The sequence below is a fragment of the Bactrocera dorsalis genome, chromosome 2 (assembly GCF_023373825.1).
Source record: "Bactrocera dorsalis isolate Fly_Bdor chromosome 2, ASM2337382v1, whole genome shotgun sequence".
In the NCBI taxonomy this organism is placed as follows: domain Eukaryota; kingdom Metazoa; phylum Arthropoda; class Insecta; order Diptera; family Tephritidae; genus Bactrocera; species Bactrocera dorsalis.
This window is the reverse complement of record NC_064304.1, coordinates 101,961,766-101,989,417: the sequence shown is the minus strand read 5'-3', so window position 1 is coordinate 101,989,417 and position 27,652 is coordinate 101,961,766. Positions and strand designations below refer to the sequence as shown.

The 27,652-nt window shown below is 34.3% G+C and overlaps 1 protein-coding gene across 2 annotated transcripts; it reads right to left on the bottom strand.

Moving 5' to 3' along the window:
* Positions 1–9,747: 9,747 nt before the first annotated feature.
* Positions 9,748–26,644, bottom strand: LOC105234089 (cytoglobin-1). Of its 2 annotated transcripts, none has more exons than XM_011216332.4 (4): positions 26,486–26,644; positions 11,793–12,047; positions 11,285–11,449; positions 9,748–10,765 (listed from the first exon to the last, which is right to left on the bottom strand). In XM_011216332.4, exons 2-4 carry the CDS (start codon positions 11,955–11,957, stop codon positions 10,628–10,630), a joined length of 468 nt encoding a protein of 155 aa, XP_011214634.1. In that variant the 5' UTR covers positions 11,958–12,047; positions 26,486–26,644; the 3' UTR covers positions 9,748–10,627. The 2 variants fall into 2 exon arrangements, with proteins under 2 accessions (XP_011214634.1, XP_011214635.1); XM_011216333.4 differs by lacking the exon at positions 26,486–26,644 and adding an exon at positions 18,403–18,646.
* Between the last annotated feature and the right edge of the window lie 1,008 nt (positions 26,645–27,652).

The window sequence follows — 27,652 nt, the reverse complement described above, 5'->3', positions numbered from 1 at the left end:
AAGATCCATAGAAATACTAACACTTAGCAGGGTTCACATGGCCACAATTATCAGTGTCCTAACTGGACATCGTCCCGTTCGCTCACACGCGGTAAGGCTAAAGATTTTGGAGGACGACACTTGTCTAAGTTGCAAGAAGGAAGATGAGTTGGAAACATCTAGACACTATCTCTTTCATTGTCCAGCTGTCGGCAGACTAAGGTTGAAACATCTTAGTTGCCATATTTTCTACTAACACGGAAAATTGGCCGGCGAAGATAATAGTAAGCTCAATAAATTTGTGGCTGGCTCTACGCACTTTGTAGATTCACGACGATCTTTTTAATCGGTACTTAGGAGTTCTGGGTGTCATAACAGACAAGCGTCTCTAACAGTCTATAACCTAACCTAAGGAATGCTGTCCAGCATTTGGAAGGATATCCAAATCTTTTCGGATATGTGGATCCAATAGTCGGTGTTAGGTGCATTTCAGAATCTCTATACGTTTTGTACGTCTAAAACTGAGGGAACGGATAAAAATAATTTAATTGCTTCTTGGTTTTTGTAGTGTAAACTCCAGGAATGACAGATCAACAAATTAAAACGTGGACTAATTCTGAAGACGTTGATTTGAATAGCATGCAAAGTTCATATATTCTCCTCAGTCCTAGAATTTCTTGATTTACTTCAGCCTTACGGCTGTTAACTGAGAGATCATAGCTAGTTAGTGGAATCTACTTTCCAATGTCAGTGACACACGTTGGCATTAATTAGTTAGTTTATTGATGAGAGATGAGTTAGCTGCAGTCGGTCCCTCTTAAAATATTAGAAGGCTTTCTAAAAAATTTTCTTTCTCACCAAGAAACTCAAATATGCCGCGTGAAATATTCACTCATGAAAAATTATCCGAATTCAATTGAAGAAACTGCTTGTTATTATGTCATTCTCATTGAATGCTCTACATTCTGACAGTTCTGACCTAATAGGTCGCGGTTAGGTATAGGCTTTGTGTTATTTTCCTTCGTTCTATTTAGATGGACTGTTTGATACTTGTGTCTCTGTTACTGTTTTACTATCATTATCCGATCTATATAGAACACTTTAGAGAAGCCAGGGCTTATGTTTCCTGTGGGCCCGACTCCCGCCGTCTCTTCTTTACTATTTAAACGTGTTTGGTCAGGATACAGTTTTCCATTTTGAAGTTATTGACCCCATATTAGGGTTTTTTTGGACCTCTGAGTGTAAATTTGACTGACGCTAAAATAAAGCTTACTTCTGCGAGTGATGGGCACTCTTTTATTTATTTAGTGGAATAAAATAATACATAGTAATACTCTCTATATAACCAATAAACTTATGTTGAATGCACCCAAGTTTCACTGTAAGCTTTAGGATGCCAATCGACCAGTCGTTATTTACGTAACGTCGGTCACAGTTGAAAATCTGTTTCTTCCAAATTGAATGTTATTTAGGTAGTTACTCACGCTGTGTCAACCTGAGCGCGTATGCTGTTGATTTCAAAATTTTTGGCACACAACGGACACTTCCCCAAATCGAACACCCACACATATGTAAAGTATATGTATATGTAATTTAGAGACTATGTAAATTGTGACGTTAAGCCAAAGAAGTCCACAATACTTACAAGATGAAAACAAATGGGAGACTCAGCCATACGCCAGAATAGCAGCAAAAATAACAACAATTACAGCATAATTCAACGATTGACAGATCTTGTTAGAAACGGTAAACAAGCGGTAGACGCAGGAAATTGCTATTTTTTCTTGGCCAAGGCGGCGCCATTGATGATTGGTTGGTTGCTCATACTCCGCGTCAACTGCGACATTGCACGTTTGCTGAGCGTGCTTAAGATGCTCAGTTACAAATAAATTTGTGTGCAAATTTGCCGCACACAACCTACAAATTACGTGTCTAATTTGATTGTTGATTGCATGATGCTAGGGCGCTGTTATTGGTTTCTGGCCAAATTGAGAGCATTTTCGTTAAAATAATATTATTAATGATTGGTGTATATACTCGTAACGTCAAAATATTAACCAAAAATCATAAGTTATATGCGGTCAATCACCTTGCAAAGCCATTAGTTTTTTAAATTAAAAAAAATTGATTTACAAAAAATTAATTAAAAAAAAATCTCCTTGCAAAGCCACTAATAAAATAGGTAAAATTAAATTAAAATTTTTTAAAATTAAAAATTAAAATTTTTTAAATAAAATAAATTAATTTACAATAAACTAACTAAAAAAAGTTTAAATTTTTCGCTTAAAACTGAATTTTCTCTTTCGCTTTCGCTTTCGATATCAATAAATCACAACTGTGCTTATCTACACATAACTCTACTAAAATAGCCCAAAGCAAATACTGAATACATTTTTTTTGGCTTCATAATTTATTACTTTATCATTCTACAGGCAAATTATGCAGGTTTTTTCCTGACATTTTCATTGCCTGCGAACTTGTTTAGCATATCGGTTAGAAAGCGATCTCTCGCATTGCGGGTCATCAATTATCGTGTGTGAAAATTCGGTAATCATTATGAAATATTGCTGTGACACCCACAGCGCGATTAAATTGATAAGCACGCATAAAACCAGCACTCACACACATATTCGTATATGCTTGTATGGGGTTTCATAATTGCTTAAATATGGAAATTTTGCACACAAAGTGGTTAGCGTAATTGTTTTGTTGTTGTTTTGGAAATACGTTGGTTTTTTGGCAGACCGTTTGTTTTGTACGAAAATGGCTGTGCTCTGCTTAAATTTCGCCGAAAAGGCAGATTAAGCTGTTGAAGGTGGGCGTGTGGATAATTTGATTAATCATATATCCTGTACAGTATATAATCTGATTGTTATATGATATTGCAAGGAGCAGTGTATTTTTTCTTTACTCTTCTCCATGTAGTGATAGGACTTCCCTAGCTCTTAAATTCAATGATAAAGGCTAGAACGCATTTTTACTTAGAGTTGAAATTCACTTCCTTCTCTGACTACACTTCTGTATTTATTGCTGAATTCTGGTATTGCCTTTTCCTATACTTTTAAGAGCACTGAAGATGCAGACAATACGTAATTATTATTCTTCTATGATGAATTTCAAATGGAAAAGCACCTGCGATATCTGCTTATAACACATTGCTTAGAGAAATCTCAAGAAAACCGTCAGCAGCAGGTGACATTTCTATATACTGAACAGCTTATATTAAGTTTGCCACGAAGTTTGTAGCACCCAAAAGGTGATATTGTAAAATGTATATAAACATACATATATAAATGATCAGCGTGACGAGCTGAGTCCACTTAACCATGCCCGTCTGTCTGTCTGCATATAAGCTAGTTACTCCCTCATTTTTTGTTATATCGATCTGAAATTTTGCCCACATTCTGTTTTCTCGAAAAAAATGCTCATTTGTTGGAATGAACGATATCGGACCATCGGACCACTATAGCGTTTTGCTGACACACAGTCTAAACGCTCAAAATCAAGTCCTTATAAGAAAAACTATTTCGTTTGACGAGATATCTTTACCAAATTTAGCATGGTTTATTGTCCAAGAGAGCGGTGAGATCTCCGTAGAAATGGTTCAGATCGGGTCAATATAGCATATAGGTTAGGTTAGGTTAGGTTAGATGGCTGATCAATGATCGTACGTTGACAGGTAAATGTAGTCTTAGGAGCAGCTGGAGATCGGTTCGGCGACTCCATGATCAAGATGAACTGGTATGCAGTCAAAGTGTCTGATGATACCCGAGTTTTCAGATACGCGTTCTTTTACGAACCCAGATTATCTGAGTCTAGTAGCCACTTTCGCAGCCACACACCTTCCGGCGATGTCCACGGGCATTATGTTCGAAATGGCGTTAAGAGCCATGGTTGAAGTCGACCTCAGTGCACTACACATGCTGATGAGCTCAGCCCATTGAACGCTCTCGAGCTTCTTTACAAGTGTGTCCTTTTCTAAAGCCCTTCACCACATAAAGACTTCATAGAAAATAATGGACTTCACTATTGTGTCATCGGCCTCTCATCGAAAATGGTCCCTGGCTCTATCCACCTCTTGCTAATGGCTCCTTTACAGCAGTATAGGACAATCGATGCCTGTTTTGTTTTCTTTTCGTTATTCGGCTTCCATGAAAGCTTCCTAATCAGGATGGGCCCTAGATATTTCACTGTATCCGCCGGTTGCAGGCGGATGTCTCCCATTAGCGGTAGCATATAGCTGATGTACAAACTGAACGATGGGATTCAAGTGTTTATGTATGTATATGGAAAAGTTATATATATAAAAGCTGAATCGGAGAAGGTTCTGATGGCCATCACGACGGAGGATTTTTCCAAGTGCTATGATGTCTGGAAAATTCGTTGGAATAAGTGGGAAATGATTACTTTGAAGGAGATCAAATGGAAAAAATTCACCTTTCAATTTGATCACATTATATTGTTCAGATCTGACTACTATATTAAATGAGTGTAATGCAAATTGATTGACCAAAGTCAAGTTCAGAAGTGTATTATTGCTACGGTGCAAGTGAAGTAAACTATATCTTTTCTATTTTCTTATTAGCAGTTCTCAATTAACACGCGGCTTATAATACGCATATAAAAACAAAAAAGAAATATTTTTATAAAGCAAAAATTACGAATTTTGGGCTGAGTGAAAGAAATATTTACAAAATAAAAGTTTAGCAATATCATTTTTATTTATTTTTTCATTTTTTTATATATTTTTTAATTTTTTATTTTTTTCCATTTTTTTATTCCATTTTTTTATTTTTTGTATGTGATTTGCCGCTTACCTTTATTTAAAAATCTGTTTCCCCATGTCGTGATATAACTATATAACGGCGCATGTAGACCCTTCAAATTGTTGCTATGCGCATTTAATCGCTTTAATGTTGATAATATTATTATTATATTTACTCTTAATAAGAAATGATTCACTTAAACATACTTATTTGAGTATCTGACAGCCCAGATGAATTCTTGTAATTAATTCAACAACAAAAACACCAAAACTTCACACAATAACACGCATCTCTATGCCAAATGACCGGCTAAGAAAAGCTCATACGAAATTACAACAATTAATACACGCTCACTCAATCACAGTTGGATGTGAATTTGTGAATTAAATCAACGAATTCACAACTGTTGTTTGGACACACCAAAATTATGCACACATAATGGAAATTTTCACTTCAATTCTTCACATTTTGCTCACACACTTTGATACATCAAAATTTATAACTTTATAAAATACTCAATTTGCGACGCGTTTTTGTATATTTATTTGAAATGAACGTATATTTTATTACGTTTTCGCTGATTTCGCTTGATTTCCGCAACGTAATCGTCAACGTAATACCGGTAAAAACGAAGCACGAAGTACGAAGCACACAAGGCTGCAACCGACGCGGAACTGAAACTAATGTTATTAACCACTTTCGTTACTTCCCTGCTGCAACTCCAATAAAATCGCCACAGACACACAGGCAAGTTCACCCACAAACATGCACACATACACATGAAGCGTAGAACAATAACAGCACTTGCTTTTGGCTTATCAGTGCTGTAGTAGTAGCTGTGCAGCTGTTAAAGGCTTTGGTGTATGAGTAAGTTAGCAGAAGACAAATAACATTGGGTCACAGTGTTAGTTAACAGTCACCTGTTAGACAATTTAACACAACAGCGGTGTTAATAGAATTTTGTGTCGGGTGTGCGATGTTCTGTAAATGAAATTTTGATAAGAAAAATGCTTGAGTAACAACAACAATGGCGAAAATGTGGAACATTGCTGTTAACTCACTGAGCTTTTAACGGTTGTTTCGATTTTTGAATAAAGCTTTCGAAGTTCAAATATTAAGTATAGAATATATTAGTTGGTAAGGCTGAGTTCAGGTTACTACCGGGTCACAGCTAGTGAATAGTGGACAATGCTAAATAGGTTAGCTGCGAATAGTAATACGCAGCCCCCGACTTAGAGCTGCAGGGGAGCAGAGCTTCTCTCAAAACGTCTCATGTGCCAAATGAACCTCCGGCGAAGAGACAAACAGATGCCCCCTTTTAATAAGCGCTCATAACTCCCACCGGGGTTACACCAACGGAGATCCTACCCACGAGAGGGAGGCAACGAAGCGAGGAGAAAACATACAGCGACCAGCAACAAACATGCGCAGATGTCGACGAAAACCCTCAGCGAGCGCCCATCAGAATCGAGGCAGGTAAAATTCTGATTTCATTTTTCTCTTTGAGAAATTTACTTCGGCGCATCTGCGTCCAGGTCGCGCTTTTTGCTACGTAGCAAGATTGCTTCCCCAATTTGCTTCACTCTCCCGCATGACGTTGATTAAACTGTCCGCTTTTATAGGGACAAGCAGGTCTTCTACAGCGGTGCGTTCTCGTTGCCAATGCACCCATTATGTGTTCAGCGTTGTCTTCTAACGCGTCGTTGTATAGGCATTGCGGCTCTTCGACTTCTCCCATTCATTTTTTGAAATATCCGTGACCGGATAGGATAACAGCTGACTTGTGTGAAAGTCCACTTCTCCGAATTTACGGCTTAACCATGCGTCTAGATCTTTTAGCCTGGCCGTCCATATGCCGCGACTTTCATTGTCCATGACGAGTTGAGTCGAGGTGGTTCCTCAGTTTATCTGATATCGATATCAAATGTTGAAAACGTCACTTTGTCTACAAAAATTTGCTCATTTGTCAAAATTGCCGATATTGGACCACTAAAGCATATACATATGTAGCTGCCATACAAACTGACCGATCAAAATAAAATTTTTATATGGAAAAATTTTTATTTGTCGAGATATATTCACGTGATTCAACAAAGTTTATTTTCCAACGATACAACGATACAATTTCCGATCAAATTGTTCAGTTTTGAATACTATAGCGTATAGCTACCGTATAATTTAACCGATGAAAGTCGCGATAAAGATCTCTTTATATTATTTTATGTTATAAGAAATGCACCTGTTGTTGTTGTAGGCAAAGTTAACGTCCTGTTTATTTGAAAAAAGTTATAATAAAATTTCTTCTCATTACTTAATTTATTTTTGGAACTAAAACTTGCCATCTCAACAAAAGCTTATTTAGCTTAGTACTAAATTCACTGATAGATTATGGACATAATGCTATTTTTGAATGCGTGTGAAAAAATTTACTAATTTGTTTATATTATTATAAAATTATTCCGACTTTATCGTGCATATAACTTCATCACAATTATTCTATATTAAAAACTGTCAAATTATCGCTTATTCAAACGTTTGGCCGTGCACGTCATTGTTTAAAATTGTCGTACGTGGCGCATGAGTGACGTGTGGGAATAATATGCTAGATGAATAGAAAATTTCGTACGAAATAAGTGATTAAAGTTTATTTTGGATGTATGTGTTTCACACTATTAAGGAAAATTTGATCGGGCAAGTATTTTTTCTAGTTAAACGCTATTTTAGCTTGAGCTCTAGATGTCAAACAATACGACAATGTTTTAATTTTTTCTTTTGAAGAAAAAATATAATAAAAATACTGCGAACCTGTCGTTGGGGGCAATTTAGATTATTATTTTTTTTTAATGAAAATATTTATATCTATTAAAAGAGAATAAAGATGTAAATCATTAAGCTTTTTGCTGCACAATCATATAATAAAAAGAAAATAAATGAAAATATTCCAAAATTGGAACAAAAAAGTAGGTGAAAATTGAGAGCGCTAAATGTTTTAAGTACAACTGACACAAACGGATTTGGTTCGAATGAAAGCGAAACTATTTTTAGCCATATGACACTTTCGTCCGGCACGTCACTCATACGCCATGTACGACAATGCAGCATTTGAGCAGGCGCGGCTCAAACATGCTAAAGAATAATACTGTAACAGTATCTGTTACAGTTTTGAGGCCTGCTTTTTTCTACAAGAATTGCACGAGAATTATTTATCAATTTAATTTTTTCATATTTATTTCAATATAGCAATTGAATTTGTTTTTAATATTTTTCATGAAAGCCCAAGTACCACATTCCGATTGCACTCAGAATACTCGAAATTATATATATATACAGATTTATATGCTAATCCGTTTGATTTTTTATAACTTTGGGTAACCTAGTCAGGCAAAAATAACCGCAGTTCGTTAAATTTCTTATCGATTTCTGTTCCATTACTTTTTGGAGCTATAAAATTCTGTCAAAATACAGACTATGCTCCTTTCTGGTTACATAGAGACGACTGTGGTGAAAAAAGATTCGAAGTAGACAATTATTCATCATCTAAATTATAGAGTCACATAGTTTAGAAGGCGACCAGCGTTGAGAAAAAAATATTCTATCACGTATAGAGGCATGAAAATAAGAACAATGACTTACCATCAGCTCCACCTACCTACTACACTCCTGCTAAAAAAAAGTGATCTGTCCTCTCCATACAATGATTTATGGTCGAAAAAACAATAAAACTTGGCAAAATCGCGGCGTTTTATACAAAAAATGCTTGACACAGCGGGAAAACTCTGTGGAAGGCTACTTACAACTAGATTCGAAGATGCTATTAAAGACCCTGGAGGAGTCTCCTTTAAACAACTCGGCTTCAGACCCTGCAGATAAACTCAAGCAGCTATAAAACACATCAATGTAAGTGTAGAATCGGCACAGCGTAGGTGGCAGAAAAATCAACCATCAAAAATTGGTATACTAAGTTTATACGTTGTGAAAAACATCTCAAAAGCCCACAAAATAATTGTGGATGATCATAAAGTGATGTTGCTCGAGGTGGCAGGTACTTTAGAGATATCAACTGAATGTGTCTACAATACCATTTATGAATATTTCGGTATGAGAAAGGTTTTTGGCGAAGTGGGTGCCGCGCGAGTTCCTTTTTGACCAAAAGCAACGATGAGTTGATGATTCGAAGCAGTGTTTGGAGATGTTCAAGCGTATTAAACCTGAGTTTTTGCACCGATATGTGACAATGGATGAAACATGGCGCCACTATTTCATTCATCTGAGTGGACTGCACACGATGAACTCGCTTCAAAGCATGGAAAAACGGAACAGTCTGCTGGTAAGTTGAGGACGTCCGTATTTTGGAATAAATATGAAATAATTTTTATTGACTACCTGAGAAAAGAAAGCATCATCAAGCGACTATTATAAAGTGTTATTGGTCCGTTTGAAAAACGAAATCGCCGAAAAACGGCCGCAGTTGAAGAAAGGAGAAAAAGAAGCTTCGCAATATTTCGGTATGAGAAAGGTTTTTGGTGAAGTGGGTGCCGCGCGAGTTCCTTTTTGACCAAAAGCAACGATGAGTTGATGATTCGAAGCAGTGTTTGGAGATGTTCAAGCGTATTAAACCTGCTGTTCTCAGATCTGAAAAGAATGCTCGCTGGGAAGAATTGTTCGTTGAATGAAGAGGTAATCGGTAAAACTAAAGCCGATTTTGTATCAAGGCACAAATTGTACTAGAATAATGATATTGAAAAGTTGGAGGAGCACTAAAATCAGTGCGTCACCCTTGAAGGGAACTATTGTTTAATAAAAAAAAAAACGAATTTGAACAAAAAAATCTTCTTTATGGTAGGCCGCTATGAGCTTTGTAAGAGGTTTTTTTTTCAATAATGCCTTGCTTTCAAATCGAGCTGTTGGAAGAGTTAAAGTAAGCTAACAAAATATCAATATAATCTTCTTTCTAGCAATTAAAGCCCCTTCCGCTCCACACATAAATTAAAAATGTCTCATATTCACATTTTATATTTTGTTTTTTTATTTACTTTTATATATATTTTCTGTTTTCTTTATTTTCTTATATATTACATTATTCACAAAATTACAAAGTTTAGAAACCATTACCAAAAAAATTAAGATATTTTTATTTTATTTTAACTCTTTACTTGTTATTTAGATGTAAACGAAAGGATTTAGAGTACAACGTACATTTGGGGCTGTTGTTTTTGTTTTTGTTTTATCTTTGTTCGGTTTATTTAGATTTGTTTTTGGAAGTGTGTGTGTGTGTATAAAGCGTTGCAGAGCCTAATGGGTGGATGTACAAATGCAACAATAACAACAAACACGGCGTTAAGACATACATATATTCTAAATAACAACAACAACAATTGTAAACGCAAACCGAAAATAAAGTAAATAGCAACACACCAGCAGAGCTTGCAAACCGTTAGTTGGCCGCAGCAACAGTGGAAAGGCGTTGTGGCGAACACTAGCGAGGGCGGGGCGTTACAGTTACATACGAGTATTTTGTGTAAATTTTCATTTTCTTCAATTCTGCGATATGTTTCAAGACATTTTCATTTAATTTACTCCTATTTTTGTTTTTGTTGTTTTTTTTTTTATTTTCTTTTCCTTGCGGTCACAATAAAATATTTGCGCTACAAAAGCAGGTTAAAGCGTCAATGTTGATGTTCCCTAAATGTGTGTGCTTGTGAGTATGTATGGTTGTGTTAGTGTGTGTGTTTGTATACGGCGTTATGCACAAAGTTATGCAAGACGTTGATGTTGTATTGCTGCTGCATGCATTATAGCTGGTACTCATATTAGCGTTGGTGTATGTGCGTGTTTGTGTGCGTATAACTTCAGCACTCTGACGCCTGCCTGGCATTCCAGCATTATTGGGCGCCCAAATCATCGTACTTCTTGAAGATGATGTCGTAGACGATGTCAAGCAATTTGTTCCAGGCTTCCGCTTGACGCTCGTTCAAATTACACGCTTCGCTCAGCACCTCCACAATGGCTTCGCGCAGTTCCTGTGATTTAGAATGGAATGGAATTAAAACAAAATGTATAAACGAAAACAAAAATGCTTAGTAGAGGTGGTTTTGTTTGAATGCATGCATACATTTTCTATTAAAATATTAAAAAAATATTTTTTTGAATATTTTAATTAATGATCTTCGCTTATTTATTTTAATTATTTTAAACACTTTTATCAGTTACTTTTGATTTTTCAAAAGTTATTGAATTATTTTGAATTATAATTTCCAAATTTTTTTTTTTTAATTCTAATATAATTTTGGAACAATACTAACTTTCTTTTACTTTTGATTTTCCAAAAACGGTTGAAATATTTTTATTTATAAAATTAAAATTTTTTTTTAATAAATCGTAAGTTTTAAAACTAATTTTTATTTAAATTTACTTAAATTATTTTTAATATTTTTTTACCACTTAAGTTCGTTCAATGCTACATAATTCATTTGTAAGAAAAATATTTTATTTTAAAAATTTTTTATTTTTATTTTTAAAATATTATTTTTAGCACTTACAAAGTATGATGGCTTGGCAATGTTATGGCGTTCCACATGTGATTTGGCAACTCCCTGCCAGATTTCTTGAATCTTTTGCAGACCACCCTCTTCCTCCAGCTGACTGATTGACTGATCGAAAGTCTTGATAATGCGACCACAGTGAGCACGGAAACGTGCGCTATTCTGTAATTAATTAAAGAAAATTGTTAACCTAAGATTTTGATTGAAAATTAAGGTTTTTTTTAAACACATTTAATGAACGAAAACCGACGAAATTTTCAAGTAGCTATATTTAAAAGTGCTTTAGTCAATTTAAACCAGTTGAGTTCCAATAAAAATTTGACTATAACTCTTGTCGCCATTTGTTTGTTATTTAAAGCTAGTGATTCTAAAATATTCTTTCACTTTAAATTTATTATCGATTTCCAAATCAATTTGTGATAATGACAACCAACATTGCTCTTACCTTAAGTCGACTTAAGCTATTTTAAGAAATCACCATATATACACCTATCTGTATACTCACATTCAATTCGGCAACTGGCACATCTCGGAATGGAAATTTCTCCAAATTGGACGGATATTTTGTGAAGAATCTGATCAAAATCGCCGCACCGGAATCAGTGGGTGTAGCAACTGGAATGGCCCAGGTCTTCTTGATCTCAGCAATATCCTCAGCGTTCAATGCCATTTTGTTTTAATAGATTTTTGCTTTGATTTTATTCTTACAAAAGAAATTTCAATTAGCAAAGCTTAACCTTTGACTTGTCTTTGATAGTTTCTGCAAAGGAAAAATACATAAATTTAATAAAACAAGAGTTAACAATCAATAATAAATATAATAATCTAAATGTAACTTTGGCATATGGTCTAACTAGCTTGAGAATTATTTTCGTTAGCAATTTATGTTTATTTTTTCCATCATTTTGTCAGTTCTTGGCAGTGATGCGCTCTTTAATCGCATACAAAAATCATTTTCGTGTATTTTTACTAATTGATGGCGTAATACAAACAGACGAGCTCAACAATAGAAATGCCTTTACCTATACATACACGAATTTTCTGGGAATTCACAAATCAATTTGTGTACCCTGCAGAAAAAAGTATACTAATGATACTATATTATACTTACAGTCCTTCACCTTATCTTAGCAAAAAAATTTTATTTTCTTAACCACCCTAATATACATAGATATGTACATATGTATGTGTATGTGTACCGAATCCACTTTTAATCACTTAGTCCGTCTATCAGTTGACAGCTTGTCAGCGGCAAAGTGCACAGAGGGAAGCCACAAGCTCAACCAACAATGTTGTGCACGTCGGCCATAGCAACTGACTTACACTGTTTGCTAGTTGGTAAGCTCTTTGGTAAACATCTGTTGGAAGCTGTCTCCAGCTGGCAGACAATGAACTTGTTGCGAACGGTAGCTGAGGGGTGCGAAGGGCGGAAATGCCAAGCAAATGGCACAAATACCTTAATAAGAGGGAAGAGTGAAGGGGGAAGCAATCCGAAAGTTTATAAAATACCTTAGTAAATAATTCAAGTGGATATGATAGCATGTGTAAATCACGTTACGTATACGCCATGTAAGTCCCATGATTTCAGGCTTTATGTTGGTGCCTTTTAATGGAAATTCAAAGCAATTGAAATGGAAATATTTGTGTTTATCTTGTGCTTGATGATTGTATTTTATTACAAAATATTGTAAGAAGAGTTAGATCATGACTTTTACCTGTATTTGTGAATATACAGATATTTTTTTTCTTAACGATGAAGCGCAATAAATTAATTAATGATGAATAATTTACTACTTTCTATGGAACAATTAAATTATTTTAATTGGTTGTTTTATTTTAATAGAGTTAGCTAAATTTTCACATTATGAAGGCTTTAAAATCTTTTTTTGGTCTGTTTCAAATCCGTATATATTTTTTTTAGGGAGATGAGAAGTATTTAAGATCTAAAACAGTTTGGATTTATCCAATGCATCACAAAGGCAGCGGGTTAATGAACTTAATGTTCCATATAAGGTGCCATTTGAAAGTTATTGCACTTTAGTATATCTTTCTGAAACGAAGCAATCTTCTTGCCCCCTGAAGTATGCTTCGAATATGATGAATATCATGACATCTTCATAGAAAAATCGATTTTCGATTTGAATAAAAAAATTTATAAAATAAAAATACCGATTTTCGATACTAAAAAAGACTATTTCTAACTAAAGAAAAAATAATAGATCATAATAAAATAAAAAATTCGAAAATCGATATCGAAATTTTTTTTATTTTAACGATTAATCGAAAAACGATATTTTAATTTTATCGATTTTTCAAAATTCATATTATATTCGGTGCGAAAAATACGAGTGCAAAAGTTAAAATCGATATCTCAGAACCTCGGAGACTAGTCGCATATACAGAGACAAGCAAAAGGGTTCATAATTTATTAAATTATATGCCCCTTCAAAAAAATAGACACCAAAGGATGAATGTTTTTCTGAACACTGCCATGTCTCTAAAAACACAAAAATCGCTACATCAGTGAGGAGTATAAAAAAGTTTTTGTTTTTTTAATTATTATTATTTTTTCAAGAACACGTCTAAAAATTTATGTTAAAAATTTGAAGTTCCGCTTAAGTTTACATAATATTTTAAATAGTCTAGGCAACTCATAACTCATAACCGCAACAGCAGCTGATATGACTGTATACTAAATTTATAATCAATCGCTTCACACTGCAAGTGTTAATGTCCTGAGGGCAACAAATAGAACAAACATATGCAAATTAATGGATTTCGTTGCATAACAAAGAGCCCTGCTATGTATATGTAGATGCTACACTTTGTTTACTCTTTGACTTCCAACTTCAGCTGCGCTTCATTACTGCGTTTGGTGACTTGTTTGTATGCAAATTTGCATGGTATAAAGGGTATGCATATGTATGTATTAGTGGTAGGTCTCAGGAGAGTTCGCTTTTCCATTTTAAAATATTGACGTGCGTTTAAGGGTTATGACTTCTATTCACCAATTTATGGTTAAGCTCTTACTAACTTATTAATTAACACTCTCGGGGGTAATTAAGGTCGCTTGAAGGCTATTTAATTGAGTCGTGGGTTATAGTATTTGCTTATTATTTTAGCTGCTCTATACTGCAAGCTCTCTTCAGCAAAGACTGGCTATTAAATCGACAATAATTACGTTGTTTAACATTGCTAGACACACAATTTAGTAGAGAGTACTAATTGGTAAGTATTAAAGACTTTCCTTCAAAACACTGAATGAGAGCTATCAATTCTAAAGAGATGCTTCATCTTGAATAAAAGTTATTCCATCTTTAAATCTAAAATCAACAAATTGCCCAACTGAATGCGCTTATGTCGACATCCGCACTTGCTTACAATCACATATCTATGTACATCTGCTCCTATAGCTCTTCTCAACGCTTAACTGGGGCATCCAATCAGGCGGAAGGAGCGTGCATTCACTGCGCTTATAATTAAATTATGCACAGAGGTTGGCGTGCAGGCAAAACTCGTCGGCTGGAAGAAATTGCATTGCGGATGAAGAAATCACAGCTAACGAAACGCTCAGATAGTTTGCAAAATTGAGTTGGCACCGAATTGTCGCAGTTCAATGCCTTAATATGCATACTTCAATTAGCGTCAAAGCTGTGCAACTCCTGACGTTTGCTATGAAAAATTTATGAGGTATTTGGCTATTGATTTTAGGCAAGTATTTGCAGCGGTAGAAATTTAGGATAACAAAAATTCTTGCGTCAAAATATAGCGTAAATATTTTCTTCCATTTTTATTATTTTTTTTTGTGTTTATAAGGTCAAATAAAAGGACGACCATTATTTTTCCAAAAGTTGACTGGTTATAGAAAGCCAAATTTAAATAAGAAGTATGGGCAAAAAAACCGAATTTTACAGTTCAGTTGAAATTCTGTTGACTTGCAACAAAATCGATCCAGTTCAGAAACGCTGGTTAGGAAAAGTACGTCACTCACAGCAATGTCAAGAAGTGCTTTACTGTGGTTGAATCGCAATGTCGTGATACAATCTGTGCCCAGGCCAAGATGGATGACCAGAAAGGCCATTCGGTATATGTTTAATAAGACTGCCAACTGCTACCCTATGGAACTGAACTCTTAATTCAAACATGTTACTATCAACAATTGAAACGTTTGGAGTCTTCGTTAGGAGGTTCTTAACATAGAACCAGCTCCTGAAATAGAAGCTCGGGATCTCGTCACATTTCTTGCCTCCGAAAGGACGACGCCACTTCCCACACATCGCTTTAATCAAGGAGAGAACACTTCGGTGTGCAGATAATTTCACGTTTTGGGCCGGTCGATTGGCCATCAAGATCATGTGTTAGCACACCGTTAGACTTTTTTCTGTGGATAGATGTAAAGTCTAAAGTCTATGCGGACAATTCGGCTTCGATTCAAGCCTTGGAGCAAAACATCATCGCCAGTTAACAGTTTAAATGTTAGAACGAGTCATCGAAAATTGTACTTAATGGATGAACCATCTGAAACGTAGTCGCGACCAAAATTTGAAGGAGATAATCTTCAAAACACAAATGACAAAGAATGTTCTTTTGAATGATAATAAACATTAGTAATTAAATTTGAACTTTATGGTTTTTTTCTTTAAAAAGTAGGGTAACTATAAATGGATCAACCTTTAGTTTGTGAGATATCGATTTGCAGACGGACTTCATTTTGTCCCCAAGAAGCTGCTCTTTTGTTGGAACAACCAATATCAGAGCACTATGGCTTATAGCTGCAGCAACTGTGCAATCGGAATCAATTGCTTGTAAGGAATTTATAGCTTCGGTACGACCGCAGTTAATGTTTTTCCATATTTCGCTTTTTTATTCAATTGGAACTTGTATTGATTCCCCTAAGCTCGGACCAAGTAATTTCCGCACTAATACCATATGGGTTACATAAATTCTAAGGTATAATGCTTTCAGCCATAAATAAAATCCTTCATCCTATTTATCTTGCGCTTTTACGCATATTGTCCGTATTTCTTTCATTTCCTGCAACTTGTGAAGCATATGCCAGACAAGGGCCGATACGTAACACATATACACATGCATAAGTAGACAGATAAATTGCAGAAGGCCATGAAAACATCTGAGATATCTTGTGCGGTGTGTGAGCATTTACAAACACTCAGTTATGGTCTGTGCATATTTCAGCGTCTCTGGCGCGCTGATTTCGCCTGCAGCGTAGTAAGCTTTACTACACATTTCATTTATTTATTTATTTTTTCATTTTGTTTAACTCGCTTGGAGGCGAAATATTGTAGACGTAAAGTAAAATGCATATGTTGTTGCAGTTGCAAATGTAATCTTGCGCCGAGATGATTACAAGGAGACATAAACAAAAGCAGTTGGTCAAAGGTAGGAGAATAAACTTGTGAAACACTAGCACGAAGTGGGACAAGGGTAATCAATGAACTAGTAACCAGAAGTGGAGTAGTTTAGAGATACATTTCGCTGAGTGAAACAAGCAGGGAGCATCAATTTGTATTGTAGAGCGTTATTTATTGAACGAAAAAAAAATGTATGTATATAAAAATTCTATTTGCTTACGTTGCTTCTTAGCGACTTTTTTCAAAGATCTAACTCAACAAAAAATGTAAAATTTTTTTTTTGTTATTTGCGCTCTTTAAGCACACAGCTCTGTACAAAAAACTGCTTTCTAGTCATAAAAAGAAAGCGGTTCCCACCATGGTTCCAAATATACCAGTTTCTTGCGAACTTGTCTCCTATAGAATTCACTGCTTTGTTAAGTACTAAAGTATATATAAATGTGCAAGCCTGTCAAAAAGCAATCCGCGCTTAAGTGCATCTGCCATATGCACATTAAATGCATTTCCTTTCGTTTATTTGTTGTTGTAGCCACAGGCGCATTGTGGCTGTGTCTTTATGAATGCAGGTAAAAGCCTCTTGATGCTATACAAAGCATCACAGCAAATAATAAAAAGAAAAACGAATAATAGAAAGAAAAACACTAAAACACAAAAAAACAAAACTGCATACAAAAACAAGTAATGTAAACGAAAAGAACGCAGCCACAACAACCACCCGCCCTAACCACAACAAGCGACAGCAACATTACCGTCAGGCACAAGGACACACTTTGCAGAAATCTATAAAATTTAAGTGCATAAATGTCTAGCATATGTGGCGTTCCGGTGTAGTTCCCGCTTTGCTGACATTTCACTTTGGCTTTTCGAGGACGTGGCACTTTATACGTGTGTGGTTTATATGTGTATATGTGTATGTTAGATATTTTATAGTTTTTTTTTTTATTTTCTGCAATGCATTTTTTATACAATTTATATTTTTCAATTTTGTAGTTTATTATTTTCTTTTTTTGCATTTTCGTATTAATATTTTATGCTTAAGTTTTATAACTATTTTAAAACCTTTTTTTATTTTTTATTTATTTGATTTTTGGCAATGCATTTTTTATACAGCTTATATTTTTCTATTTTGTATTTTATCATTCCCTTTTTTCGTATTTTAAATTGTAATATGTATCAACTATTTTTATTAATATATTGTAACTATTTTTTAATTTTTTATTTATTTAATTTTTTCCAATGCATTTTTGAAACAAGTTAAATTTTTTATTTAATTATTTACTTTTTTTGTATTTTTGTATTTTTGCATTACGCATTTATTCTTTAATTTTGTTGCCATTTACGTGAACCAACTGTTGTTGCGCCTTAAAGTATGCCTTCACTTGTATATTAAGACATTTGTGCGCTTCACACGTGCACTCGAACACACATATATGCATATATTTACATGACATAAACTCAATGCACACACATAAGCACAACAATACCGCTGCTATCTATTTACGCCGTTCTCTTTGTCAACGGCTGCACTGACAAGCCCCTTTAATTGCGCCACGCTATCCACCCCCCTTTCTGTGTATCATATATTATATATATATATTTACTTAATTTATCGTCACTTTTGCTTTTTGCTCGCGTTTTGTTTACTCTTTTGTTGCACTGCCGCTCTGCTGTGTCATTGCTTGCCACCGTGTGCCGTAATTTGCTTAATTTCTTTTGCCTTATCATTTTCATATCGTATTTTACCTTCAATTATGCCGCGTGTTGTTTATATACTATGTTTCTCATCAATTTTATTATGCGTATTTCTTATTTGCATTGCTTTCCTTCATTTGTTTTGTTTTGTTCCGCGTATTAACGTCCAGTTGCGTTTCTTTCGTATGCTAGCAGTAAGCAACTAACTATTTGTTGTTTAGCTTTAAATCCATGCACTATGTTCGGCACCACTACCGTCTACAAAATTCGTCCGCACTCGTTTTCATGTAAATCAGCACTGACTTGGTTGCAATCGAAATTGTCAATTGCTTCCTCAGCGAAGCTTCTGGCTGTGCGCTCATCTCTCAGCGCGCCAATGCAGAGCGTTTGTTGTAAACTTTCTGTTTTTGTCTAGTATTTGGGGTTGCCAAAGGTTTTGAAGTGATTATTAAAGTAAATACATATGCCTGGAGTTGATTTGGGGCAAAAATATTAAAAGGCCACAATCTGATCGCCTTAAATAAGACGAATTTTTAAATGAAACAAAAAAAAAAATAAAATAAATGAAATAAAAAGTACTGTCGACTTTTATTTCAATTTTTTTTTTTATAAATTTTCTACAACTCTTTAGCATACACAGTTAAAATTTTTAGGGAAAAAATTAAAAAAAAAACGACTGCAGAAATGATGCGCACCTTTTCCGTGAATGAAGCCCAAAACAAATTGCTACTTTAAGATATTCTCCGTATAATGACCTACAGTCGAAAAAAGAATCGAATATTGGCAGAAAAAAAATTTGATTTTTATACATTTTTTTTTTAGACTTACGACCGTCTTTTTGATCCGTACTCAGGAGTTCTGGGCATCATAACGGATAAGCGTCTCTTGCAGTTCAAAGAATTATTCATGGTCTCACGAATATTATTTAACCTATTTATCTAACCTACCCTAAATTTCGATCGTTCTTGACCGCCAAAATTCAATTTTTGATCTGATCTAAAAACCGGTAGAGCATGGTATGGAAACCTATATGCTGAATATGTCGAAAATATTTGTAATTCGTACGAACGGTTCATTTATTGCTGAGAAATCACTGCAGAAACTTGGAGTCATGTAGTTTCGAGAAATTCCTTGAAAATCCATTAAATTTTTAAAATTAAGGAAAAAGTATATATTTTGAAATAAATTTTGTATAAATTAGCGCTTATTGGTAACTCGGGCATGAGTTTCTCTGCTTATCTTGATGCTTAGATAACCAACTCAATTTGACGCTTGCTGAGAGCATGAGAAAGAGCGTAACTATTTTATCAATGCCGGCCCATGAGGATGTGTGTAACTATGTTTGTGGTCTATGTACGTGTGTGTGCTTTTTTTTTAACTATTTCTTTGACAGATAAGCTACTGTATTAGAGATATACTGTGATATCTCTATGAAAGACAAGCGCGGTACTTGACTTTATATAAATGCATTACATTTGACAGTTGGCCACAGGTACTTATTACATGTGCATACATACTAATCAGTATATCTTTGCATGCACAAATGAAAATTGCAATACTTTTTGTTTACAATTTGTTTTCATTCAAAATTCAACTGTGTTGTTTTATTGTTGAGAAAGGCGCCAAATAATTGCAAAACTGCCCTGTACTACATTGCAAAGAAAGTACTAGCATGAAGAGCACTTGTGGGCAAAACATTTTGAAAAAGTGGGCGTAGCCTCGCCCTCTAATAGGTTAAATGTTCATACATACATATCTCCTAGACCTAGAGCTACAATAGCCAAATTCGATTCGGACAATTTTCACCGGGATGTCTGCGAAAACTGTGTGAACTGACGTTGAACAATACCAAAAACTCCGTCAGGATCGGGAAAAACTTCTCCGAGCCGTTCGATACCAAACGAGGTTACAGACAAGGTGCGACTTCTTCAATCTACTCTTGGAGGAAATAATTCGAGCTGCAGACCTAAATAGAGAAGGTACAATGATAAATAAAAATAAACAGCTGCTAGCGTACGCCGATGATTTTGACATCAAAGCCATAACTTTGAAGTCGTAGATAATTTCGTCTATCTTGGAACCAGCCGTCAGCCGTGAAATCCAACGCAGAATAACTCTTGCCAACAGCTGCTACTTCGGACTGAGTCGGAAATTGTGACCTGAAGTCCTCTCTCGACGAACAAACTCTACAAGTCACTCATCATACCAGTGCTACTATATGGTGCAGAGGTATGGACGATGATCACATTTGATGAGTCAACGTTACGAGTTTTTGAGAGAAAAGAATTTCGGAAGATTTATGGTCCTTTTCGCATTGGCAACGGCGCATACCGCAGTCGATGGAACGACGAGTTCTACGAGATATATGACGACATGGATATAGCTCAGCGAATTAACGGACAGGGGCTACGCTGGCTAGGTCTTGTTGTCGGTATGGCTGAAAACACTCCAGCTCTGAACGTATTCGACGCAGTACCCGCCGGGGGAAGCAGAGTAAGAAAAAGACTTTAACACATGACTCCATCTTCCGTTTAATGAATACTTCAGCGCTTATTCAATGTAGTTACACATTTTTCGCATCTTTATTTGTTTTGCAAATCTCAGCGATTTGCTAGATAAGCGTTTTTCTAGGCAGCATTTATTATGATGTTAGCATTTCCTGCTGCGCGCGGCGTCTTGTTAATTACTTAGCGCTAACTACTTGAAATGGCTTGTGTAGCAATTATATAAACATTTGCGCATCGATATGTAATTTTATATGTATATCTGTGCTTATATGCATAATTGTTAAGAACTTTGCTTGCAAAAACCAAAAAAAAAAAACAAAAATGCGAGTAAACTTTGCTTTAGAATCTAACATACAGACTCTCCATAAGTACTGGTGTGTTTACAAAGCTATCTAATATATACAAAAACTTATTTCCATATTTTTTCTAAGTTTAATTTAAAAATATTTATTGGTACATATGTATGTATATCTAAGCACAAATAAGTGGAGATATTGTAGATAAATATGCTTTGTGCACTACCTTGTACTTATGGCAATAAGCAAGTAAATACACAATTCTCAAGTACCACCTGTAGGCAATGTGCTTTATGTAATAATACATACATACGTATTTCTATCGTATATATATGTATATATATTTATATATACGTAAATGATTTTCAGCGTGCACTCGCTATTGGCATACTACTTGTCAATTGCTTAGTGAGCATAATTGTATCTTTCTCTCTGCTTGAGTAAACAAAACTTTGCGGAGAGCTTTTCGAACGACGCATAGAGTGTGAGAGAAAACCGAAAATATGATATTCAAACTTTGAAATAAGTTGTAAACAAATTATGACAATGAAAAAAATTAAAAAAAGTTCAAAAAATTAACAAATAAAATTACAGAAAAAAATATAAAAATTTTACAAAAAAAATTTAAAAAAAAATACAAAACAAATTTAAAAAAAGAGTTCAAAAAACAATTAAAAAAAAAAAAAACAATGTAAAAAAAAAATAAAAAAAAATTACAAGTAATACCAAAAAAAAAATGAATTAAAAAAAAATAAAAAAATAAAATTAAAAAAATCAAAAAAAGAAACAACTACAACTAATACAAAAAAAAAAATGAAAAAATTATCAAAAATGCCGATCAAAAATTTATTAAAAAATACTAGAAGAACAAAATTTTAATTTCCTTCTGTTAAATTAGAAAATGTTGCCAATATTGGAAACATGTATTATTTAGTTTAGTTAGTTTTAGTGACATGTGTATCGTACTTTTGCTACTATAACTTTTTGAAGGCGAGTCTACATACTAAATTTTGAATGATCTCTGGAGATATTTTTTCCCAAAGAAAGTGATCTCAGAAATTGTTTCTTCTGTGGTTTTATTTAACGAAACTGTTCTTTTGCGTTTCAAAAGAGACCAGACGTTTTCAATAATATTTAAGTCTGGACTTTGAGGTGGCATCCTTCAAAAAATTGGATATCATCCGAGCTTTTTGGCACCGGGCGTTATCCTGTTGCATGATGAAGGCTTCTCCAATAAGCCTGCCACCAGAAATAAAGTCACGATCATTTCGGATCAACAAATATTGACCTTGGTTCATTGTGTCGTCGACAGCAACCAAGTCACTCAATCCATTATATGCCACACATCCGCAGAATATGACACAGCATTCAACATGGCTCACTTTTTGGCAAACGGGTCGTTTATTTTGCCTTACCGCCTTTGGCAATATTACAAAAAACTTGTTTTTTAATGAGTTATACTCAAAGTAGCTTTCATCTGTCCACAGAATACTTCTCCAGAACTCCATTAGCTTGTGCAGATCTTCTTTTACAAAAACCCATCTTTTAAGCTTGTTTGCCTGCGATATATACGGCACGTTCTTAGCATTAATTGTCTTAAAATTTACTTCCTTTTAACGTCTTACTGTCCGCGCTCACTGATTGGGTTCTTGGCTGTCAAATTCCATTGATCTGCAGCTGATTGAGTCGTCAGAAAAATATTTGTTTTAAATTCTCGTAAAATTACTAGGTCTTAAGTGGGCGTTGTTTTACACTTAGCATCTTGTTATGTTGCAGTTTGACATGAATCATAAAATTCTTTTGCTATTTATTTTACTATCCTTCCAACGTTAAACTCTGCTAGCATCACAGACCTGGCAACCAAAGACAATTCTGCAGTTTTACCCATGTTTAATACACCTTTTTGTTTTGTGCTTTTTTTTTTTAATTATATTAACTGAAATACAACAGTTGAATGGCAAAAGACCTTTTTGACTAATTAATATTTATATGTGCCGACTAAGTATGTACAAGTACAAGTACTAAGTACATATGTACATATATATGTATACATAATAATTTTTTAATTTTTTTCTATCTCTTTTTTCAGCATTTTTAAATACTACAAGTATATACCAATACTGTTATCAGTTTGCATACGTAAACTGTGCGCTTTAGTCCGGGAGCTGCGGTGAAAGGTTATCAGAAACCACTACGCCAAGTAAATAAATTTGTTTTTGTAAAGTCACATGTTAATAAAATCTACAATATTTAATAATCGGCAGCACAAATTTAGACAAATATAGAAAGTATGCTTTTATGATTTTGCTTGCTCAATGACTTAACTAAATCTTAATGGCCTTGAATAGCGTTAGTTAAATGCTTACTTGCCACAAGCTTACTTCTTTCTTTAGTTTTTACTTATATGTTTTTTTGTGTAATTAAAAATGTCACAAAATGAAACGAAAGTCACAGCAACAAATATAAAAAAAACGAGAAAATTAAACGAGCTCTCTTCCTATCAATTGTCACTTGCTTTTGCTTTTGCCTGCTGCTGACAGCTGCAGTATGAGCACAACAATTAAGACACATCTTCAAAGGTCAGATGTTGTGTATGCATTGTGCTGTTGTTGTTGCTGTTTTTTTTTTTCCAACAAAAAACACGTGGCAGATACACTATTCATCGCTTCATAGATGTAATAAAAAAGCATTGTCATGCTATTAGTGCCCTATAAAAATAATTTGCTTATAGTACATATGTTGCTCGCAAGCGCTGACAAGTGAAGTGAAGTGCTGAAATTGCTGAAAGTTGTTTTTTTCAACGGAAATTGCACAATATTTTTATTAATTAAGTAATAAAATTTGAATTGTACACAATCATACATGCTGTCGGCTCAATTAAGCTGGGAATTCGTCTGAATTACAAATACACTATAACTACAATGCCGTAATTAATAAATGAATAGTCCTAAAATAAAGACAAAGTTGTCAAATGGCGCGAAGTTAATAAGAAGCGAGAAAATCGTAAGCTTCCGCTGCGTCAAAGCTATAATACACTTCACAATTATAAAAGTTTCCACGTAAGAACTTAACTTGACTTGGTCAGTTTGTAGGACAGGTAGATGCAATAGTGCTTAAATTGAAAAAAAAAATGTTGGGAGATTATTCTATTGTCTCAAGCAATTATTCATGCTAAAACTCATGAATATATCTCGACAAATAAGAAAGTTTTCGGTACAAGAACTTAACCTCAAGTGTTCAGTTTGTATGACAGCTATACGCTATAGTGATCCGATTTAAACAATTTCCTCGCAGATTGCCTTATTGTTTTAGACAATAACTCAACCCAAATTTGTTGTAGATATCTCATCAAATAAAAAAGTTTTGCAAACAAGCACTTAACTCCGAGCTTTCAGTATTACAAATATTATTTTATTTTTTTTAATTTTTATTTTTTTCATATATGCCATAATAAATAACCTTTACAAAACTGAAAAAGCCTCAGTCTCTTTAAACTTATTTTTAGAAACCATAAGTTCTCTTATATTCTTAAAATAGAAATATATTTTACATCAACTTTGAATATTCAGAACGATTACAATGAAATGAGTGGTACTCTTTCTGCAGTTTTTCACATAATTACAGGCAACTGATAATTTTTGATTCTCTGAAATAAATATACATACATACAAGTTATAAATAGGTATATTCAAATGTACTCATATATTAACGCTATGCAATTATTCACACACATTTTAGGTAAATATCCTACTTGCTACATTCGGGATGTATGTTTGTTTGTCTGTAGGAGTCTGGGTTTTCTGCTTTCAAGATATGTGTTTCTCAATGCATTTTTGAATCAAATGAACCTAACTGATAGGTTGCGGTGTTTTTGTGGTGCGCGGGTCGAGGACTGGGTACATGTAATTGCAGAATGTCCGATATATTCAGACGTTCTGGGTGGTATGGGAATTAACTGGATTCATAGACGTTTAGATGTTAGCGGTGTGATCTTCACTAGTCAGAATGCCGAACAGTTAGCGTCGTTTGCGTTTAACTAAGAATGAGGTTAGCATTTTGTGTGAATAGTGTGCGCGTATGGGATCCAAGCCCTGGTCATCAGTCCAGAGCGGTATGGAAGCTCAACTGGTAGCAGCTTCGGCTACGAGATCTGATCGGAGATTTAGTTCTGAGATATACTTTATTCAGATCAGCTGGACAAATTGAGTGATGCGCTCAAACAGAAGAGGCCAGAATTTAACAATAGAAAAAGGTGTAGTGTTCCATTAGGATAATGAAATACCTCATTTCATAATTTGCCAAAAGTTTTTGCAGATTTAGTGGAATGTTCTGCCAACCCACCATATTCTCAGTGCTTGGTACCTACGAACTATTATATGTTCTGATCTCCGCAAAATTTTTTTGATGAGAGAATCTTCACCTCAATTCAAGACGTCAAAGGTTCCAACATTTTATTAGCGTGTAATCAATCTCTTGCCCGAAACATGTACGACGGTATTGGGTTCAAAAAGAAGAATATATAATTTCATAAAATGTTTTACACCATAAAAAATAGTATTTAAATTGCACTACAAAAACGAAACTACTAATTCCTGAAATTAAAATATCTCACAGACAGCAGTGTCTCGCTTGATTCATATCATATTACGGTGATTTTACATAACTATAAAATATAAAGTGCAAATTTATAAAAGTAGTTTCTCAAGTTTGCAACACTACTGGATCTTAAAACAAAGTGTTTCACGATTTAGTTGTTTAGAAAACAATGCCGTGGAGATAAAACCGGCGCCCGAGCATGATTGTAGCGAACAATTTGAACAATTTAGTAAAACATTACTTAGAGCCCCGGGCCCCATGAGAACTCCCGTGTCGTGAGTTATTGTCTCCGACCTTCTCTCTTGTTCCTAACACTGTAACAAATGATCGCATATAATTTTCGCTTTGTTCAGAATTCAGAACTCTCTTACTTTTTTTTTAAATTTTTTTTTTTCATATTATGTAAACACTTTTTAGTAAAAAAAAACACTTAAAAGTTTTACATTTGCTTTACACAAGCAAAATATTTAAATATTTATAACGAACCAACACAGATGCTAATTTTTTATCCACCAAATATTTTTTTTATAACTTCTTTAATTCATAGAACTTATTTTCAAACCTTTATCACACTATTGTTTGTGCAAAGGCGATAATTTTGTATTGTTTTGATAAACAGCAAGCATGTTGATGATGATAAGAGTTTACCAACAGAATTTAAAAATTATTAAATTCTTAATATTAACAAAAAAGGAAAAAATATAGCAAAAATTCCTAAATAATCCGCCACAATACCTTTTAAATCTTTACACTGCTCACTAGTCTGCACTGAAACCCAATGACAGTGGCAACACTTTGCACAAATACAAATTGCTAATATTTAGAACTTAACGTCCGCACTATTTCAACGTAGAGCTGAAACTGAATTGCGGTGTGTCTCAGCGATTTATTTTAAATTTCCGCCCGCTACTGGTTTCTAGGTCTAGGCTAATAACTAGCAGCCTAAGCAAGCGAAAAAAAGATCAATTACTTGGCGGAGCGTTTGGGAAGCGACAATGACAATAATCGATGCCGGTGCGTGTTCAATCGCCTGCTGTTTGTTGTTGTTAGCGTAAATGTTATAAGCCGCTGTGGCTTTAATTCTCACACTCAGCGTACTCGCTCTCCGATTAATAAGAATTACTGAATTACTACTCAATGTGAACAGTTTTCTCTCCACTGCTGCTTCTGCTTTGGCTTATTGCCAATTAATATTCGAAAAGAGGTTTTGAATACACGTTTTATGGAATATTTGCCATGTCATTGCTTTTTTGCTGTGTTCATTACACATACACACACACCTGCACCCTTTAAAAATGAGCTACACGTTTTTTCTCAATTTTTATCTATTTTGTCGTTAATCTTCTAACGTGTGTCCACAATGACTTGCGTTTTTGTTGCCAAATTAATGAAACCTACTAAACAATAACAAAACACAATACAAAAAATAGAAATGCGGCAAAATAAGTTTTCTTGTTTCCGGCTAGCTCCATATATAAACATACATTTCGTCATCTAAAATGCAAAACAACGGATCATCAAATAATCGAAATTGAGTTTTTTATTGCTTACGATTCACTACATCATATTACATACAATTTTCAACTTCCACTGTGCGATATAACCAATAAATAACCATTATATAATCTATATAACCGTTTTATAAACAAAACTCAAATTTTGTTCCAACATGAGTTATTTCGATTTTATCGTTTTTTCTTTGTCTGAAAACTTGTGAAAAGTGATGTTATGTTATTTTGCATTTTAGGTGACGATATACCCACTTATATAAACATTAAAATATTTTTTAAGTTTTTTTTTTATTATGCAAGACACGAAACTTGAAGTAATTGCGTTATTTCATCAAAATTAATTGCATCATATTTAATATAATTACAACAAGAACAGAAAAGTAAGACACTA

Bases quoted from the DNA above. Each gene is read 5' to 3' on its own strand.
- LOC105234089 (XM_011216332.4), bottom strand. From the start codon at position 11,957: ATGGCATTGAACGCTGAGGATATTGCTGAGATCAAGAAGACCTGGGCC. The intron at 11,450-11,792 runs GTGAGTATACAG...AATTAATTACAG, and splicing joins TGCCAGTTGCCGAATTGAAT to AATAGCGCACGTTTCCGTGC. The intron at 10,766-11,284 runs GTAAGTGCTAAA...TCTAAATCACAG, and splicing joins TTGCCAAGCCATCATACTTT to GAACTGCGCGAAGCCATTGT.